The sequence below is a fragment of the Nothoprocta perdicaria genome, unplaced genomic scaffold (genome assembly GCF_003342845.1).
Source record: "Nothoprocta perdicaria isolate Ctin4 unplaced genomic scaffold, notPer1 scaffold_113, whole genome shotgun sequence".
Lineage (NCBI taxonomy): Eukaryota > Metazoa > Chordata > Aves > Tinamiformes > Tinamidae > Nothoprocta > Nothoprocta perdicaria.
In genome coordinates, this window is record NW_020454239.1 from 1,386,915 (window position 1) to 1,407,599 (window position 20,685).

General features: G+C 37.9%; 1 protein-coding gene across 1 annotated transcript in view; it reads right to left on the reverse strand.

Annotated features, from left to right (window-relative positions):
- ICE2 (interactor of little elongation complex ELL subunit 2) overlaps window positions 1-19,508 on the reverse strand; it is a 19,738-nt gene extending 230 nt beyond the window's left edge. Inside the window, 14 exon segments of the mRNA XM_026052590.1 lie at window positions 1,797-2,055; window positions 2,639-2,689; window positions 2,784-2,868; window positions 6,297-6,426; window positions 8,263-8,441; window positions 9,652-10,591; window positions 11,049-11,233; window positions 12,543-12,702; window positions 13,924-14,040; window positions 14,396-14,530; window positions 14,732-14,851; window positions 15,922-16,189; window positions 18,680-18,784; window positions 19,470-19,508. Of these exon segments, the coding sequence (XP_025908375.1) occupies window positions 1,797-2,055; window positions 2,639-2,689; window positions 2,784-2,868; window positions 6,297-6,426; window positions 8,263-8,441; window positions 9,652-10,591; window positions 11,049-11,233; window positions 12,543-12,702; window positions 13,924-14,040; window positions 14,396-14,530; window positions 14,732-14,851; window positions 15,922-16,189; window positions 18,680-18,784; window positions 19,470-19,498 (2,763 nt within the window). The 5' untranslated portion in view covers window positions 19,499-19,508.
- Between the last annotated feature and the right edge of the window lie 1,177 nt (window positions 19,509-20,685).

Genomic DNA, 20,685 nt, shown 5'->3' on the forward strand with positions numbered 1-20,685 from the left:
GGGGGGGGGGGGGGGAGGAGAATAAAAGAGAGCGTAATTATATCCAGCTACCTTCAGAAAACTGCCTTCTAGTTCCAGTCGATCAAGCCAGGCACAGGGGGTACACCTGGAATGTGACAGGCACATTTGGTCTTCCTGTCACCCAGCGGATCTGACCACCCCTGCTCCTTCCTTGCCCACGCACCTGTAATTCCTTCCAGCAGACACCAAAACACACAAGGGAAGTGATGGGCACATCACTTAAATCTTCACGTGAGGGCAGGACAAACGCTTGCATGTGGCCAGAACGCACAACCCGCCCTCACAATCATTTCACAGGCCACTAAAAGAGGCTGTTAGCGTGCAGCTTTTATATAAATCAGCAAGTCGTGTAGAAAAATAATGCTTGAAATTTTCCTCACTTTAAACATATCATTCTACCTGTTCAAAACTTTAGAGCGAAGAGTATCACCTTAGCAAAAATACTGAAGCATGATATGCCTCATTTATTCACCAGTTTCAATTGCACAGCAGGTTGGGATACTAAGAATTTTTCTACAGAATTTCTAACACAAGTTTCTTTACTGCAGACAATTTTGCTTCTCATACTAAATTCTCTGCTGTTAAAAAAACAATAACAACACAAAACAGCCCAAAACAACACGAAACAAGTTCTTAGTAACTTAAGATATATGAATGTTTACTTAACAAGGCTTGGAATGAAGTTCATGTTCAAACATTTAAAGCAATGCACTTTAGATTAAACTGCCTTTGTGAAGAAATGCAGAACATACAAGCTCTGTGAGGTTGTTCAGCTTCAGTAAAGAGGTGCAAGATGGCCACACACAATGGTATGTTTGTGCCCAAAACAAAAAAAAAGTTTTATTTTCCTAAAACCAAGTACTCCCAGGTTTCCAAACACAAAGTAACATATTACTCTTCTTTTAGAAACAGCAGTATGTATAAGTTGATATGATTGTCTTACTATGTGGTGAACAGCACTGCAAGGAGAATTTAAGTTTCTGCATGTCAGGGAAGTCATCTGAATTGCACTGAAAGTGCCTATTTGACAGGACCAAAATGAAAGTCTATTTTTGTTGCAGAGAATCACTATTATTCCTAAATGATCTTTCCACAGATTATGTGTATCAATTTTCATTAAAGAGTACTTCTGGCTTTCTGTTATATGATTATCCCACATCTAATAAAACAAAAGCTCTGACAATCTTTTTTCTGGGGTCCGATTTGCTCACCTGCTCTCTCTCCTGCAGGGTTTCTCTTGATAAAAGTACCATGGTTTGGTGTTCACTGGCCCTCTTCTCAAAGCAGCACTCTCTCCTCCACTATATATATACACCTATATATATATAAATGTGTATAGGTGTATATATCAGGTACACTGAAGAATGGAGTTAAGCGATCACTAGAGATACTCATTGAATAGACAATGAAAGCAAAATTCAGCCTTACCTAACTAATTTCTACCTGTTTAGCACTGCGCTAATTGCCTAGACTCCCTCTGCGGTCATGAAAGAGAAAGTGCAATTTCTACAGCACGAATTATTTAGTCTACTTCAGAGGTCCATCCTGGCATGGAGGTAGATCTCCATAAAACATGCCTTTTCTCTCTGTTAATTCTAAACAGAGTTGGAATGAGTTTCAGGAAAAAGGCCTTCCTATTCCTGCAGTGGACCTAGTGCACCAAGAAGTGTCTCATCCTCCCTAAGGTGATAGCCCAACACAGCAGCTCTTCCCAATGGCCTGAACAAGTCTGCTTCAAAACAAGGGAGCCCCTCTCCCACCAGCGTGATACTGACCTTCTGCTTCCACGTGGCCGCTGGGGGTGCGGGCGGGAAGGTGCACGGGACTCTTCCATGGCTGATGTGATAGGGCAGAGGGAGGCTGGGCTCTAGTGGTACCCATGGGACTGACAGGCTGGCAGGAACAGCAGGCAGCTCGCCGTGAGCTTTATGCAAGTTATAGGATGCTCTGGTTGCCTTGTCAGGAGAACTCTTATAGATTGCAACTGATGAATCTCCTGCCGCATGAGTCAGCAAGTAAGAGCCCTCCTGCAAACTGAAATGATATAGATCCAAAATTAAGATTTAAAATATAAATTCTCTTTAAATTGTTTTGTTTCTTCTGACCTTTGGAACACGATAGTTATTAATTTCTTAATGGCAAAGAAAGTATCTTCATACATTTACACATTAGTCCTCCTTTCATAAAAGGACTACAGACAAAAACGCATGAAAGTGATAGATACCTACTAGTTTACATATGATGTATATATTTAAAATATACTAATTTATCACCCATGTATTGGTTATTTGTGCTCCAGTTCAACAAAATATTTAAACATGCCCTGAAAACTACCCATGTGTAGCAAAATATGTATTATTTATCCACTCAGTGCCTGAGGGCAGCTAAATAAAGAAAAGCAAGCAGCAAGAGAAGGGCTGCAACTTTTTGTAGTAAAAACAAAAATCTAACTCTAGGCACCACGTTCTCGAGATCCTGCATTAGGCGATGCTAGACCTGAAAGAACCTGCAATAGCTTTTAAGATACTCAAAAAAAACAACAGCCAGGCTAGACAATCATTCTACGGAAGAAACAGGATCACCTGAATAATGTTGCAAGCAATAATGGAGCACTTACTCAGAAACTTTCTTCAAGATATGATGAAGTATATTTAATGAATTTGCAGGCCTGTAAATAGAAAAAAAATATTACAAAAGTAGCAACTTACAAGGAGTACTAAAGTCTCAAATTCATTGGTAAAAAGATATTGAAAATTACTCACTTAATCATCACAAGCTTTTCTCTTAGCATTTCTGGAGAAATCTTTTCTAGCATAATAAGCTTTGATGTAAAAGCATCAATACGTCCTAAAAAAAGAAAGAAAGAAAGAAAGGAAAAAAAAGATGACAAATAAATACTAAGAGCATCATTTAATATTTGTCAACATAATGCAAGCGAAAAAAAAATTTTCCTCATTTACAGCTTGGTACAGTGAAAAGTATTTGCAAATGATGCACAATAACGGAGGTAGTTGCTTTACTTATGAGGATGACTAGTTTCTTTCAGCTGCTGTGTATTTATTACCCTTGTTAATACCAGGATTTTGTGCAAGATTACATGGCTAGTTTTAACATGCATTGTTGCCTATAGGGAAAAACACAAAATAAAAACTTTTTTAATAAGTCATTATAAGCAAAAAGAAAAGGATCTGTTTGTGGTCTCTGCTCCTCATCAGTCCCTTTTCAAATAACCATCTTTTCCATTTCTAAACTTGGAGTGAGAAAATTCTATGAACTACTCAAAACTATTTTGCATTGCTGTATCTTATATTCATCAAGGAACTGTATCTTATATTCATCAAGGAACTTAGGGAAAATGCTTGGCATTCAGTAAGCTGTGCATACAGTAAGTAATTCTCTCCAACCAGTTTTCAAGTCTTTTTTATTTAAAAGCTAATATTACTCTATTCAAGTGAAAGTAAACTATTTTTTTTTGCAATAGGTTTCACTTAGGCACCTAAGGCAAATAAGAACAGTGTTTGGGGTAAAATGTTCCCATTTGAATACAGCAAAGCATATCATAACTTCACTTACCATTTAAATGCAATTGCCTTCCTTTGAAAACACGTCACAGCGTCTATTTCCTTTGCCAATGCAGGATTTCTTACTAGAGCAGAAAGGGACCTCAAAGCAACAACTAAGCACTATGCCTTAACATGCTTTACTAGCAACAAAAAGAGAGCACTTCTAAATTTGTTTCTTGATAATACCTCTACATTTGAGCACACTATCAGTTCATTCTGAGAACACAGAGAAAAAAAGAAATCACAAATGTGCCATTATAGCACTCTGCAAACTATGAAGGAGGCCACAGTTTCACATCCGTTTTCCCTCTCCTCTGATGAGCTGGCAGCACCGCTGAGTCACTGGGCTGAGCACCGAGATCCTTCCCTCGGCCACACACATCCGTGCAGCACCGAATGACACGGGACGATTACGGGGCATGGAGCAAAGTCCAAAGAACTTTCCACCCACTCTTACTTGGCAATGCAAGAGATCATTGTGATGAGCATTTGAGGTGTTTTTCAGAGCAATTTAAAAATGACATTTTACTGCACTCTTAAAACTTCAATATTTTTTTCAATCTTTTTTTTTCAATCTATTTCTACTAGAAAGCACACAGTGGTACCAAAAATCACCTGCCTCCAATTTGTCCACAGAAATAAACCGCATATTCTGCCAGCATTAGAGGCTGGTGAGAGTCTTCCTGCATACCTGCAATGGGTAGGTTTTAACAGTGATCAGAGTAGTCCCACCCCACCCCAGGCTGGGAGTGCCCATTACCGCTGGCTTTGTTGCAGGTAAAAAGCACATTCAAGAGCTGACAGTCACTGCAGGAAAAACCAGCATTTCTCAATCTTGCTGACATTTCTCCCTCAAGCACAGSACAAGAACAGAGTCCAGCGAAGGCCACCCGCCTGGGGCTCTACAGCGTTTCACGACTGCCACATATGTGCTCCTGTCCCACACGGTGACCCCGGTGACTGCTAATCTCAGAGCAACTTCTGCCTCCCTCTACCTCCTTTCTCCTGTGCTGAGAACCTCTGTAAAAGGGGTGGTGGCTGGATGAGCTGCACTCGAGCTTCCGCACTCAAGCCATATGCGAAGTATCTGCTGCTGATGGAAGATTAGATAGAACTGCATTCTTYTAGTTTACAAGCAGAAGAGCCTACTCTCTACAGCTTCACTGTTTCCCCACACTGTGTGCGACTGTGCAAACGTTAATCATCAGCAAGGCTGTCTAAAAGAAGTATAAGCTGCAGTGAATTTCTGCGCTTCTTCTACCTACTCTAGAATTTTATTCTATGATTCCTTCCATAGAAATACRTTGTTTAGGGCTTATTACTGTACAACTGCAGAACTGAATGCAGTTTTTGCTTCAAGTTTTTTTTTTATTATTATTATTTTATTTTTGCAGGAGGGAGGAGGGGAACACAGAGAGAGAGGGAGAGGCTACGAAGGAGMAACAGCAAACTTTTTAATTACATTTATACTTAGATGCTTTAAAATAAATTWGGGCAGCAGACATAAAGGTAGATGCTACCAAAAAAACTAGTGTTCCAAACATATTATGAGTTCACATCAACCTTCTATTTTTTAAGATAGGCAAACTCCGAAAGTAAAAATTACAATAGAAATACCTCAGCATTTCTAAAGAAGTATTTTGATGTGAGCTGCTAACAAATAAGAGAAAATACTCTGAGAAATAWAAAGAACAGTAATTCAGTGCACAATCGGAAAGGTTTGGTAACCACAAGCTGCAGCTGCTGCCATAACAACCACAAAAACAAGACCAATCTTTCTACAACAGYAAAGTGAGGAAGTCCCAGCTGCAGAACACTCATCTACCAGGATTGCCCCCATTCTGTACCAAGTGCCAAATATATTTTTAAAAGCATTTTGCATACCACTTCACAAGTGCAAATTTTGGCTTTTAAAATCTTGCTAATTAGCAGATTATTGGTATGATAAAGGTCTTTCTATGCATGATTTTCTTTGACTAGGTTAGCAGAATATGTGTATTGATGCATTTTAGCTTTTGAGGTTCTTAGTCATTGTACAAACATCAGTTTGTAATTTTAATAGAAAATTTGTTATTAAAAATCTCCATATATCACTAGCATGCCCRGTTTATGCTTTGTTTCTGGACAAAATATCACTTGCAATAAGATACCTTTCTGTTAATATTTTAGGCTTTTTATCTCTGCTTTATTGACTTTTTATCTTCTATGCTCTGATTCAGAACTGTCATCTCTTTCACCCAATATCTGTACCTTCCTGCTTAATTTCTACTGAATGCAAACTCCTTTCCATTCATAGATTCTATTTCCCTCTTGTTTCCACTTGCTGCGTGCCACAGGACAAAGGCTACCACAGCCATCTCTGACAGGGATGTTTCAATTCAGATCAGATATTAGAAAATGGTATTTCAGGGGTACTTYAAAAGAACTAAATTCAGGCTTACAAATATATTTGTCTTTGAAAATAAATGCAGTTCTTGAAAGTAATTGCTACTACACGCTTAAGCATGAAATAGTGTCACTGATGCCCAGTGGGAATCTCAGATACAATACGAACTTAGGGAAAAAGTGAAAAACAAATTTATAAAACTAAAAGAAGTGAGGAGGATGCATGAAATACATCTGTGGTAAGTAGCTTCCTCTTCTGTTACTCTACGAGTACTAAGATACATATGTATTTCTAGAACAAAAATAAATAAAAAGACACAAACTTACCAACACAGAACGTGCATTCAGAATGCAACATGCTCTCTGTCCACAGTCGACATACTTCACTTTCTGTAAGGGCCTCCACACCGTAATAGCCTTGATATTCTAGTTTTGGCAACAGGAATAATGGAATAGGCTACAAAAACAAAAATACAGGCGAAAGGACCACTTAATGTCCAAAAGTATTTGCACAATGGAATTATATCTTGTAATTCATAAACATCAGGAATTTCCCCTAAAGCTCAAGCAGCAAAGACTTTTCCCCCGATCATGTATAACGCACCACTTAAGATGAAATCTCTAAGAGGAACTGAAGATTATACAACTCTATATAAGGAAAGATGAAATGGAAAAAACTTTGTGTATACATGTACACACCTCAGCAAACTTTAATAACAGGTTTAAAGCTAAAGATGTTTCTCCATAAAAATACATTATTTTGAAGTTCACATTTTTATACTCTACTGCCCTCCTCAGGAATTTTAGAGAAAAATTGGTGTTATACTTCGTAATTACTTATTACTTTAATAGCATCCTGTCATTTATGCTCTATGTCAGAAGTTGAATTTCAAATCAGAATTTCAGGTCAGAACTTAGCATTTGGAATCCTGTTTCAAATCAAAACCTATATTTGTGTTTTAACACTATCAGGCAAAAACTTAACACTCTTCTCATTGAAAGCTTCGAAGTCAGCTTTCAGCAGGTAATTTTCAAAACGAATTTTCGAAATGAAGCACTCAGCTTATGACTATTCATAAAAGCACAGGCTAGTGGAGACAACAACACACAAACAGGATTTCTCTTGCACCTCTACAGGCTCTCATCCTCCTGCTTTTCTATCTAATCTACATCTCAATCTTTCCTAGAAAAGATAGTCTCCTGCTAGTAAAAAAGAACAGTTATTCCTTTAGTAAAGTACTTCAAAAATWTTTGAAGCTGTATGCAAATACTACTGTTGGATAGTTTTACAACTGGACACTACTGGATGTACTATCCCTCATCCATGAGGAGAAAGACATAAAATAAATTASTAATATTGAAAAGCAACAGACACGAGATCTCCGAAAAAAATTAAGTAGCTATTCAAAGCCATTTATAAGCAATGGATCAGCATTAACAGAGATGCTATTTCTTCAAAATAAACTGCTGTGCAGGAAATGCTGGCAAACATTCAAAGAGCTATAAAGACACACTTCTGTTTTAATAAAGCAGAAACACCTCAAAAGGTATGCATGTCTACCACAATTCTGATTTTTGCAGGCAAGGAAAACCAATCCAAACCAAAACCAATCTGTTTAATCATTCAGAAGACTTTTCATCTCCAGATATAACAAGGGTTATCTTAATTTCAATTAAAACTTTTTCTTCCTTAAGACAATTTGCAAGGATGTATTCCATGCAGTCTCCTAAAGCAGAACGAAGGGGCCTCTTTGAAATGCATCCTCTGCAGTTCACTCTGTCCTATATCTCTCTGTGTAACTAGGTATGATACCAAGGTTCAGTTCTGCTTTGAAGTATTTACAGTCATGAAGAATCTCAAAGCCTTAGGCCACAAACCTAATTAGTACATTAAGTTTTAAGAATAGTTCAGACTGGCATTAGTATAATTACTCATGCTTATTACTGTAATGTGGTCCTTGTAAGGAATGCAGAATCACACTTGATTATCTGTTCTAATCAAATGAGGCTAAAGAAATCACAAATTATTCCTGCTTTCCTTCCTGCAGCAAATATTTACTCAAGAAGGTGTACACTGAAGAGTTACAATTCAAATATATTAATTACCAAAAGACTAACACAARCGTTATAAAGGACTGGAAATGCATTATGCCTTCTTTTTAATTCCAGAGATATTCAGTATAACTTAAATAATGGTAGTTTGTTGAAGGAAGTGTTCTATTTGAACACACTAATTAAAAATAAACAAAAGCATAAATAATAGATAAATAAGGGCTGGCAGCAAGATCTCTACCTTCTGAGCTGTTTTCTTTTTATTGGTTCGTGGCCTTGTCTTTACTTTCTGCACATTGCAACGTACAAGTAACAAGAGATCATCCAAACTGAATAGTTTATATACAAGGTTGCCATCCTGAGGTGCTGTATACTCTGAAGGGTCTTCAACAAGCATCTCAAGTTCATTTGGCAGTTTTCCTGAGGAAAATGGATAAAACAGAAAAGATCTGTAGCCTTCACCAAAAAAATGACTTGCTTTTTCTTCTCCYGAAGTAGACAGATTTTTTATTTATTTTATTCTTTTTTAAGTCTGATCAGAGTTTGGCGGGGAGGGTGGGGAGTGCGTGGGATCCCTACCCCATTAGGCACAAAAGTTCAATTGTTATGCATTTCAAAATAAATCAAAAAGGAAATACTCCACTRTAAGAGTATATTAAGTACTCCCACATATTTTATCTTAATCATTATATTTCTTGGGCAAGCAGAGCTACGGCACTCTAAGACTGTATAGAGTTCAAAAGTTGGACTTCAGGTCACAGTGAGGACGCACTGAGCACAAGGAAAGTGACATTCATTTTCAGCAAATGGCCCTAAGAGCTGCCACCATTTCAGAGTCACTTAAATGGCTGACTTGGTATTTCCAGGGTGAATTTGCTTTAACTTCAATACTAGTATATTCAACTCTTCAGTCTAGATCTCAAAATGCAACTTTCAGGGAGGTATGCATCCTTCATGCATACTTTCAGGTCCCTGCATCCTACAGCCATTCTTTAACGRAACAGTTGAAAAAATATATAATGAATACACATCAACCTATTTAAGGCTTTGTATTCATAACATATCCTAATCAGAAAAAAAGTTGGAATTTCAGAGGAAAAGTAACTCATTCCAGTATCAAATTACCTGTTTTTCTCTATTTTGCTTTAAACAGGATGCTAACAGGCTGATTTAACTTGGGCACTAGCAACTCAGTAGTRCTATAAAAGCACTTTTTTTTGCTAAAATAAGCAAAACATATTCACTTAAATGAAATGAAAGTTATAGCACAAAACATCCAGAGCTCCCACACTTTAAAAAAAAAAAAACAACACCTTCCATCTACAAGCAGTTGTCCTTGTTGAAAATCCTTGTATATAAAACCCTTACATTTTTCTATAGCAAAATAATATTTTGTGYTTAACTCTGTGCATGAACAGATATAAGTATGCCCTATACACAGGGAAAACAGTATTATGCAGACATAAAATACACTATTAAAAGAAACAAAACCCAAAAAACTAACATCTTTGAACAAACATAGAAAAGGTACTATTAGTATGTCTTCCAGAGGAGAGAATTAAAACAGGCTTCTCAAACTTTATGTAAATTTTCAAGTTTTCCTCCTTACACAACCAACAAGATTGCTTACTCTTTGACGTTCCCTGGAAAAGCCACGTCCAAGTATTTCTAGACGAGCTGTTGGGATTTGAGGCAGGGCCTGGCACCATTTCTGGGTTGGAGATCACCGATGTCTTTGGAGATTCGGGCACATTGGTTGGKGCAGAGTTAGAATTATCAGAGCTCACTAGTGGCTGCTCATGAGATCTTCGGGAAGGTGATTTGAGCAGCTCAGTTTGCATTTTTAAAATCTGTCCAACAGGATCAAATTCTTTGGACAACCTTCTTGTAGGTTTTCTGGAAGCGTTCTTCCCCTGATTGGTGTTATCTGAAGAATCAGCCATGCTTTCGGATGGGGTATGGATGGAGGAAGGAGATTTGGAAGTCTCTGCTGAGATATTGGAAATAATATTTGATACAGCTGATTTGCAATGATCAGTATTTTTACATTCTGTATCAATTATCAAGCAATCTTCATCAGTGTCACTATTGCACAAAGAAACACAACTCTTATTTTTTGGGGCAGCATTTTCTTTCTTGAAAGAAACAGCATCAGATAATATATTTAATTTTGTTTCACTGTCGGATACTTCCTTTGTCATGACATGCTGTGCTTTCTTCAGTTCCTCCTCCTCTGCATGAAAGCTTTTATGAGACGYGTTTTCTTCAAGCGTGGAGCACAGAATGCCAACTGATGGAAGATGCATTGTGCTGACTGAAAATCCTTGCTCAGAAACTGTGTTTCTTTCCTCTTYGCCTCCATTATTTATTGTAGTTTTGTCTGTTTTTAGCTCACGTGACAAAACTGCATCAGTGCYATCAACTTTAGGAAAAGCATTTTCTATTTTAGAAGACTTGGAGAGTTTGACAGCTGCTCCAAAAGTTTCTAACTCTGTAACATCATCATCAAAATCCATCCCTGGGTCATCTGGAACAGCAATCTTCCTGCATTGATAGGTATCAGAAGGAATCTTAACACAGGGAGGAGAGGAAACAATAGAACATATTAGCCATACACACAAAAAATAAATATAAAAAACACACAAAAATGTTAATGCTTACATCTGGATGGTTGACAGACAGGGAAAATAAATTTCAAAATGAATCAAGAAACAAACCACCCTGCATTTAAAGTGGAAAATCTTAAATTCTAGAAGTTAAAAAGGTCTTTCAAAATAGAAATGAAGCTTGTAAAGCTATTTCCAGCTAAATAAAAGTTAAAATATATTTTAATGATGTAAAAATTAAAGCTGAAAAGATGCTGTAGAAGAATTTCAAGAAACTAGACTTTTTTTTAAAAGAGAGGACATAAGTCAAATATAGAAAGTCATCCAGGAGAAACCTAAAGAACTGTAAAACTAACTTCTAGTTCTTTCTCTCTCTCTCTTTTTTTTTTTCTTTTTAAATGAAAGAAGTGAAGCTACTTACATCCCACTGAATATTATTCTCCTCAACTGGTTTGTCCATCAATACTTCAGAAATTGATACATAAGTTTTTTTAGTTCCCAGGAAGTCCATTGGAATTTCATGGAAGATTTGGTTCCTTTCTCTTACTGTCATTTCTTTTTTAAGGAGAGGCGAGTCAACATAAACCACCTTAGCTGGTTTGCTGTCTTTTAAAGAATGGAAAGAAATAGAGTTAACAACACAAAAGAGAGGGGAAAAAAAAAGAATATTCTATAATTTAAATAATAAATTACTCTTCCAAATTCCAATTATATTCAAATTCATTCCATAATTATACAAGAGATGAAATACTATCCTTTCATTAACTACAGAAAATAGATACCTAGATATAATGTGAATCATTATGATCCTGCAGCAACAAAACAGAACAGCTTAACAGACAATAGCATTTTAAGCACAGTTCCAAATGTAAAATTTATAAAATAATTTAGGATTCAGTATTCTATTTCATTATCATATCAAATATCTTAAAAGAACACATTTCAGTCTTTTTTTTAGAGTACACTGAACTTTATACGCAWGACCATGTTGAGGGAATTGTTTAATTTATTTATTTTTAAGTGTCACAGCCTGAGAGAGATGGCTATAGTTTGCATTTGTTCTCTAGGCTTTACTGGCCCATTGTGTATTGTTTACATCTTCATACRCCTACCAAGGAATCATTATTAAATTCACTCAGAAATAACAGAGATACCTTGGCCAAGCTTATACAGAGGCCTGTGGCATATTGTGAACATCTGGCCCATATTAATCCTGCTTTGTATTAAGAAAAAAAAAAGTAGGAAAGAAATTTATATAAAAGGTTAGTTACAAGGGAGAATGAAAAAACCCTTTCAGAAACACAACACAGTGCTAATATGATCTGTATGACACTTAGATGGTAACTTTGGATATAAAAATTAGGCTTAAAATCTACCAAGTTGACACAAAAGGAATCACAGTCATCACTAAAGATAACTAAGATTTTGTTTTATTTCATGTAGGGAAAAAAAAACCTCAGCTTGTTAGCTGCTATCAAGTAGTTTGTTATCTGAAAATCTTACAATTAAGCAAAGAAATAGGTGGGAGGAAAATAACAGAAGTTCTCTATTACAACTCCTGACAGGGTGCTTGACAAAAGTATAACATTCTGAGGAGTTATTCAGTTCATTCAAAATATTTTTTTTGCCGCATTTGGAAACGCATCCTCCACCAATTTTCAACAAAAATTTGTTGCTCTATGACATAATCTGGTCCTTTAGCTCCAGGGAGGGGAAAATAAAAAGTTTTCATTACTTTTTTTTTTTTAAATAAAGTTTCAGAATTGTTCTTCTTAGCTTGAACAGCTTCAAACATTTTGCTTTTCTGTTCAAGAATCAGATTTTTTTTACTGTTTTAAGCTCTTGTGTCAATTGAAAGGCATTAATTAATTGAAAGGGATGAACACAATTTTTGTAACATGAAAGCATACTATACCTGCAACAGGGATCATTTTAACACAAACTGGAACTTCCCACTGCTCCTTGTAGTTTACTCCATGATTATTCAGTAAAGCAAATAATGACTGAGTACTTAGAACAACTTGAGGGCAGTATTTCAAAGCAAGTTTTTCTGCATTTGAATCTGAACTAATATCCTAAACCAGAAAACAAAAACACATTTTTTAAAGAAAAGACACTTATGGACTGCCATATATATAATTATAAAAGAAAACATGAGTTAAAAAGTCCCAAGCATACAAATGCCCAAACACCATCACTCTGCTAGAGCTGAAAAACAGGGGAAAAGGCAAAAAGGTTCCCTTATTTTTTTTTGTCTGCATCTACCTTGCAGCATACTTTACCTTTGAGATATTCCTCCTAATTAGAATTACTGGGATGACCAGGAATACAGAGGACAGAGGACAAAGGATAGAGGACTAGGGTCCCATTAAAGTGGGAGTGGGGGAAAAGAGATTCACACACTCATATTCCAGATCCTCTTACAGACTAGGTAGTARCCACTGAAGTCTAGTTAAGACTGAACCAACAACTGGCTTTTTTTAAATTTTATTTTAATTTTGTCATTTCAGACAACAACAGTAATACTCTTTGCTTAAAGATGTAACATTTATAGCTGTTTATAACTGTTGTGAAGCAACATTCTTGGACTTCCTTTCCAGTCACAATTTCCCTATTGAAAAGCTGGTTTCTGATATATGAACAAAGTCTTTAAATTAACAGAGAGCAAAAATTCTACTAAAAGAGAAAACTAATCGATATATTGATTTTTTTTCCCTGTGGAGGAACACAGAAACATTCGTATTTAACAATGAAATGGAATAGAACTAACACAATGATTCAAGACCAAAATGGTGTCTATGACACTTGTAGCTTACCTTGGGCAATTTTTTGCTAACACAGGCAATGTATTTCTTACTATCATTAAGATTTCTTTCTTAAACAGAACATTTTACATGGATGGGCATATATCTTTTCATTCAYCCCCACTGACTTGAAATACTGGGCTGAATAGGAATATAGAGGATGGAGAAAAATGGGACTGCAGGCCAGCTCTGGTCTTTGCTTTGAAGTAAAATTTAAAGGGAACAATATTACAGTACACAATATAATCTAGATTCTGCAGACAGTTTGTTCTAATTGAAGAATCTCTCTAATGCTTCACAGAGAGAAAAGAGGAAGCCCTATCTAGGGATATTGGCTCAAAAATTAATGCTATTGCATTTTTTGAAGACAGTATGATTATTATACATGATATTAAATAAAAAATAATACCAAAGTAAAACAAAAAACAGCAACTACATTAAAAATACTCTAAAACAAATGACATAATGACACCAAAAAAAAAAGTTACTCACATTGTGCATAACAGAAGCCTTTTTTTCTGGAGTAATAATAGAGGAAACAGTTTCATAATCTACAGGTAGTTGAACAGGCATGGCAGGGAACTGTGTCTCACCACGTCTTGCCGTACCCTGAACAAAATAAAGTGGTACCGGAAAACATCTTCAACTGGAATCATACTTACCCCCAAATTTTACTTTYTATAATGAAAAAATATGACGAACTAGGCAGGCACATTATGAATTTGATATTATAGTTAAAACAACATGTTAATGTAATCTTTTTTTATTGTAAACAAATAATGCAACAGATTTACAGCCTTACTGCAAAATAGCTTAACTTTTTTTACTCCATTTTCATTACAAGCTGTAACCACTAACCCAAGTACTGAATAGTGCTTATGAAAAAGCAGCTCTGCATAATGCAATCCACATATAACTCATATTTGAAAATACTCCTGAAAAAAAGGTATATGTCAAGTATTACCATTACAAGAAGATTTTTTTCCAGTCTGAAGGTCAATTGTGTGTTAAATTTTCCTCCCATGATACTTATGATTTCCTGGAGTGTATAAAATTCAGGATACTTTTGTACATGTCGAACACAAGCACTTAATAATTTCTAATGTAAAAACAAAGAAAAAAACAGTTTATGCATTGCCATCTTCCATAATAATTTAATTAAAAACCTGCAACTGCAATAGTTACAATTCATGTGCTTTCTGTAAAGAATACCTATCTATTGGGAACATCAGCTGCCACCAGTAGCTTTCACTATGATTGTTTAAGAAGGGAAGAAATTAACCTCAGTGTTGCCACTTACCTCAGTATAAAGTCGTGCATCTTCAGAGATGGTATCATAGTCTTGGGCACAGCTTTTTGCAGCATTTTGGGCAAACTTCATAAACTCTGCAATTTCAGTGTTTACTAATTCTTTCATTTGCTAGGGGGAAAAAAAAATCACTTTAGACAAAATGTTACTAGGTATCCATTATACCAGCTATTTGCCTATAACAAATTTTCCAAGTAATAGTACTCCAAGTATGAAGAGCACATATTTCAATTGCTGCTCAGTTTGGCAAATCTTTGAATGTGTTCAGAGTTTCACCAAATTCAACAAAGCATTTACAATWTTTTTTCAAGAAGAACTTCCTGTTGCTTGTGTATTGGTGAAACAAAAGAAACATTTCAAGACATTGCTGGAGCAAGTTTACATGATAGAGCTACAAGGCCATGAAGTTCTGATTTTATAAGAAATGACACTGTTAGTAACAGCATTACAATAGGTGCTGATTAGCCTGCGAAAGATATTGCCCTGTTACAGCACGAAAAAAAGGTGCTAACATTACTGAGGAAGAAACATGAGATACCYGATGCAGTGGCTGAAAAATATTTGCTAATTAATTACCATATACAGGAATCAATTAAAATGACTGATACAGGCAAATAACCAACAGGAAACAGTCTTTTGCTATTTAAATGCTTTTGCTAGACCAAGCCACAAGCGTGAGCCTGTTCCTCTCCCCMAGKGAGCTCCAACGCGGCAAGTGCAGAAGGTCCCCACGCAGGTCTCCCCATRCGCCAGCCAGGAAAGCTCCCGTTACAGGATGATGTCAAAAAAAAATCACATAAACACGTATTCACCTTCTAACATAGTAAGAGTGGTACATGTCATATTAATTTAGGGTAAATTTTTAACACTTTTTGCTYGATTTGCTTTTAAATCACACCTTTAGAGTTGGAGTTGCTACAGTTCCTGCAAGCAATCTGTTTAGAACATCACTGCTAATACAAACAAACCAACAAACCCTTTGAATAACAAAACAATTTCCACTTTATATCCTGAATACTTTAAACATTTATTATTGCTCCTAGGAACACAGATCAAAAACAGAACAAATTTAATTTTAAAAGAATTTTGCTATGTTCCTATTACTTCTTGTAACAACAGAAAGGGTATTTTTTTTCTTTAATGTTTATATGAGTATATACACACACATAGATAACACTTACCATGTATGTGAATAGTTCTCTTTGACTTGCTGCACTAACTTGAAAATGATTTGGTTTTTTAGAGAACTTAGTCATCAGATGTAAGTATGTCCTTTGCTCCTTCTCACTCAAACAAGAGGTAAATGGATAGGGGAGTCTAGGCTCTGGAAATGGTTCATCATCAGCTGTAGGTTTGGTCTTCACCTCCACTGGACCTGCCGCCTGCACGTTGCAGGCCTGTTTGTCTTCTGAGGTGTTTACTGGCACCTCTACATTTTTGTTTGCCTGTCTGGAAAAAGGTAACTAATGAAAATAACTTATACTTTTCACTTAAGCATGAATATTTACCAGAATAACAACACTTATCCAATCTCAAACTTCAAATAAAGCAAAATGCCCATTAGGGAGATAGTATTTTTCCAACTGCTACTCTATGTCATAAAAATTTTCATGTTCTGAAACTTTACCTCGCCAGTGACACTTACTCTTACTGCCAATAGCAGGTTTGCTGCTGATTTCGAGGTGCGGGGAGGACTGTTATTGAACTTGACTTGTTTTTTTTTTTTTTTTAAACAAAATAGCATATATAATAGTCTACATACTGAATATTGAGGTGACAAGATAAAAATGAAATTCAAATTCTTTGCTCTGGAACACCCTCCTCATTAACCACTGATGTTTTGTAGTCAGAAGCAATTTGTACTCAGAAAGGTCTAACTTACACAGCAAAGTCATGACAGCAAATAACTTCTTCACTAGAAAATCTTTGTTTTAATGTGAAAGTAGGAAATTAAAATTATTCTTACAATATAAGCTTCAGATTTTGATGAGGATTTTTCTGGGAGCAGAGTAAAACACTCAGCATCTGTTTTCAAATCTAAACAATGCCAAAAATCCCAATTCTAAACAATTTCCAAATAACACTGGGCTAGGGCAAGGTGGCAGCCTTAAAAACAACGCAGTAGCCACATTATAATTCTGATTCTTCAAACAACTCTAGTGTATGAAGGCCAGATTAGCTCTTCCCTATGTCCCTAGAAGGGAAAAGACTTAAGGTTAATGAAATGACCATTAACTGCTGAGCTTTTGGAAAAAGCATATTTTTAAAATACAATTTCAGCAGCAGAAAACATCTCAAGTGTTATTCAAACCCAACAGTATCACGTCCACAGTTCTTAATAATACTTCACAGCTGTCTCTCTGAATATGAGAATATGTCCATCCTTGTGGCACAAACTGGCAAATTTAATTAAGCTGCAGCGGCACAAAAATGCTGACTCAGATATGCCAATGTAGGAACGTCAAGGCATTCTAGCAGCTTAAATTGGCTATATTCAGCACTGAATGAAATGGCAGCACATCAAGATCATTCCAGTATGCAGCGCTGTCACAGCCTTCATCAGGGTGCAAACCAAAATAATCTGACAGAGCTTTTCTGTCCATATTTACAGCATTATCCTTTATTTGAGCTGACGGCTTAAATTTTTCTCCTTCATTTTATCAGCAACCTTCCTTCACAGCTTCTACGGTGAAAGGACATTCACTTTAGTAAATATTTATCAGAAATCCTAATATACAAATTTGGAAACTTGCTGCAGCTTTTTCTTTTTTCTTTTTTTCGCCCCCTTTTTTTCCCCCCTCTATATTTGTCCCAACAGGTTTCATTTCTCKTCTTCCACTCACAGCCAGTCACCCCAATACCAGCATTTTCCAACTTATTCTTAGAAATCTGTTCTTATCACACACAACAGAACAGAGATGCACTCCTAACTGCAGTCATTCAGCCTAGAAATGCTCTATTGAATGTATTTAGGGGAATTGTGCAAGAATATCCAGACTGCCCATAGCAAGCTACGAGGACTGTGGGCCTCCGCCTGTTCAGGGACCTTACTCCAACAGAGAGGAGCCAGGAAAATGACTTGAACTCCTTTCTGTAGCTCAAGATGGGGGACAGGCAGAGTCACGTGGTGCAGACAGTTATTCCCCTAAAACTCACATTCTTGGTGATGGTTCAGAAAACCAGAATAATTCCCCTGTAGAATAGATTACTTCTGCACACACTGAAGTCTGGCACTCACAACACAGTGGCTGCATCGATTTCCTGACCCATTTTTCAATTCTATGAACTCTGGTCCACCAGAAGCAGCTCRTTCGTTGTACCTCCCTATTAGCTTAATGAGCTTTAAAAAAAAAAAAAAAAAAACTGAAAACTGCAGTTTTTTGCAATGCAGTAGGTAGCATGCAAACTATACTTCTGCACCATGCCAAACAAACACTGACATCTGTACTGATRTAATTACTGTCTACAGCATTTCAATCCCTACTTTTCAGGAAATAAATTATGTAGTTTACATAATTAATGGCGGTGGTATGCCCCCACCATAGCTAATGCAGAGTTGGGTCTATGATAACAGACCCAACTTCAGCTGCTTCCTGAAGGTTCGAGCAAAGAGGATTTCAAGGTGGACAGTGCTGGCAGCCTCCTGTGAAGCCAGGTAAGACGGACAGGCAGCAAGGCACAGATTTCTCAGGAGAGTTAGGTCTAGTCAGGGGGTTACAGAGCTGTTAARGCAGCCACCTAAGAGTATCTGTCAAACTTGCTCCTTTTCCGATATGTAAAAAAACAGCAGAAAAAACCCCAAATCCACCCAAAGCCCAACCCACYGAGAAGACCAGAGGCCACAGCCCAACCTGCCCAGGGCTGGGTGGCCAGCAGGGAGCTTCTTGCCCCATCCAGAGGGCAACAAACAGCGCAAGGYTTGAGCGGAGCAGCAAGTACCTGTTCGACAGAGTCCACAGCTCAGAGAGGCTTGGGGCTAACGAGTATTTTTCATAAATTTCTYGTGAGAAAAACACCTCAGTACCATTTTTGGGCAAAACATCCCTGATAACAAAAATGAAACAAAATAAGAAGGTTGTGATACACAATGGATTAAAGGRCAAATATTGACCATAAGAAGCACAAAACATAATTATATATACAAAATTGCAGACTATCTATCTCCAGGCTCTTTACACATTGCTTAACCCCTACTGGTCTTCAACATTAAAACAAAATCTCTTATTCATCTTTAATATTAAAACGAGTATGTTCTTCACAGTCCAAAMGAGGAGACTTCATTGCCAGAAGAGAATAAAATCTAGACATGCCTAGAGAGACTCTGACAGAGCAGCACACCTTCAGAGGGTAGGACTCAACCAAAAGCGAACATCAGGGTGAATTTAGCAAAAATTTCAAAAACGAAATCCTCTTGTTAATTTTTCGTGACAGAGGCTCCTACTCGCACACGGCTCTAAGCCCCGCTCGCCGCGCGGCGCGGCCAGGACTCGATCACAGCGCCCCGCGCTGCCGCCCGCGCGGTCGCCTCCCGCTCCCCTCAGCGCCGCGCGCCGCCCTCGCGCGCACCGGCCCAAGATGGCGCCCCCGCCCTCTGCGTGCGCATGCGCGCGGCGCCCGCGTGCCCAGGCGGCGCCGGCGCGGGGCGGGGCGGAGCGGGAGCTCCGCGGCTCGTCGCGCTCCCCGCCGCGCGGAGAGACGAGGGAGAGCAGGGGGAAGGAGGCGCGCTCACCAGCTCAGCAGCGGCGCTTTGGCTGCCATCTTGTCCGCCGTTCCGCCCCTCGCGGAGCCACAGCCGCCGCTGCCAGGCCGGGCTGCTCTCCCCGCGGGGGCCAATAAGCGCTGCGCGCCCGGTCAGGTGCTGCGGGACAGCCAATGGGAGCGCGGCCCCGCGTTGCCCTGAAGCGGCCGCGGCAGCAGCCATTTTAGTGCGGGGGCGCTCTCAGCCCCGCGGCGGCGCTGGARGGGAGGCCTAGGGGAGGTGCAGTGGGCGGTGCCTCGGGAGGCCCCGCCCCGTGAGGCCCCGCCCCGTGAGAGCCCCCCGGGCGCGCGGGGGGCGGCGCTGGCGCCAAGAGAGGAGCGAGGCCGGTTCCTTTTGCCATTAGAAGCTGAAGTTTTATTACAGGATAACAGTACATAAAGCACATCTAAAATCGATGTGTTCAATGCACTTAATAAAGGTAATGTAATATTAAAGGTACAGTTTCTAAGTACAATATAACAACATTCATATTAGAATGAAAATTGGAGTATTTAAAAGACAACATTAAATCTCTTATTTTTACAGTTGTATTTACAAAATGAATCAAAATACTTTTTCCGGGACTGAATAAAATAAGAAATCGAGTATAAGCAGGCTATGGCGAGAGTGAGCGGGGAGGAAGATCCATGGACGTGAGCAGTGACGGGGTCAAGATCATTAGCAAAGGTTTGTCCGATGCCACCACGTTCGTGTCCTCGATGGCCTGCGGCTCGTCGTGGCTACAAAAGGAATTTACACGTACTGTACACATAACACACGCCATATACTTTACATGTACAGTATCATCGCCTTTAAAGTTGCGCCTATTTACAGAAATTTGAGTACATCACTCAACGAGGTTGTTGACGTTTATGTGCTTAATCCTCGAACCAGCCTTGGTTTGTAATCAGCATTTATTCTGGTCTCTTTATGTTCAACATTTAGTCAACAGGGAGAATGTGTCAACTAAATGGTTTTGCATAAATATATCAAACTATTAAACTCAAAATAATAGGTAGAACGTGTTCCTAGCATCGTGTATAAGTTAATACATACAAATTTAACAGTGACTTTTTTTTTTTTTTGGAAAATATCAAAAAGTGGCTTAAATCAACAGGGGAAAATAAAATTGTCATGGCTTATATTTAAATAAGATTGTAGCTTCAAGAGGTTTTTATAATTATCCTGATAGTGTTTGCAATTAAAC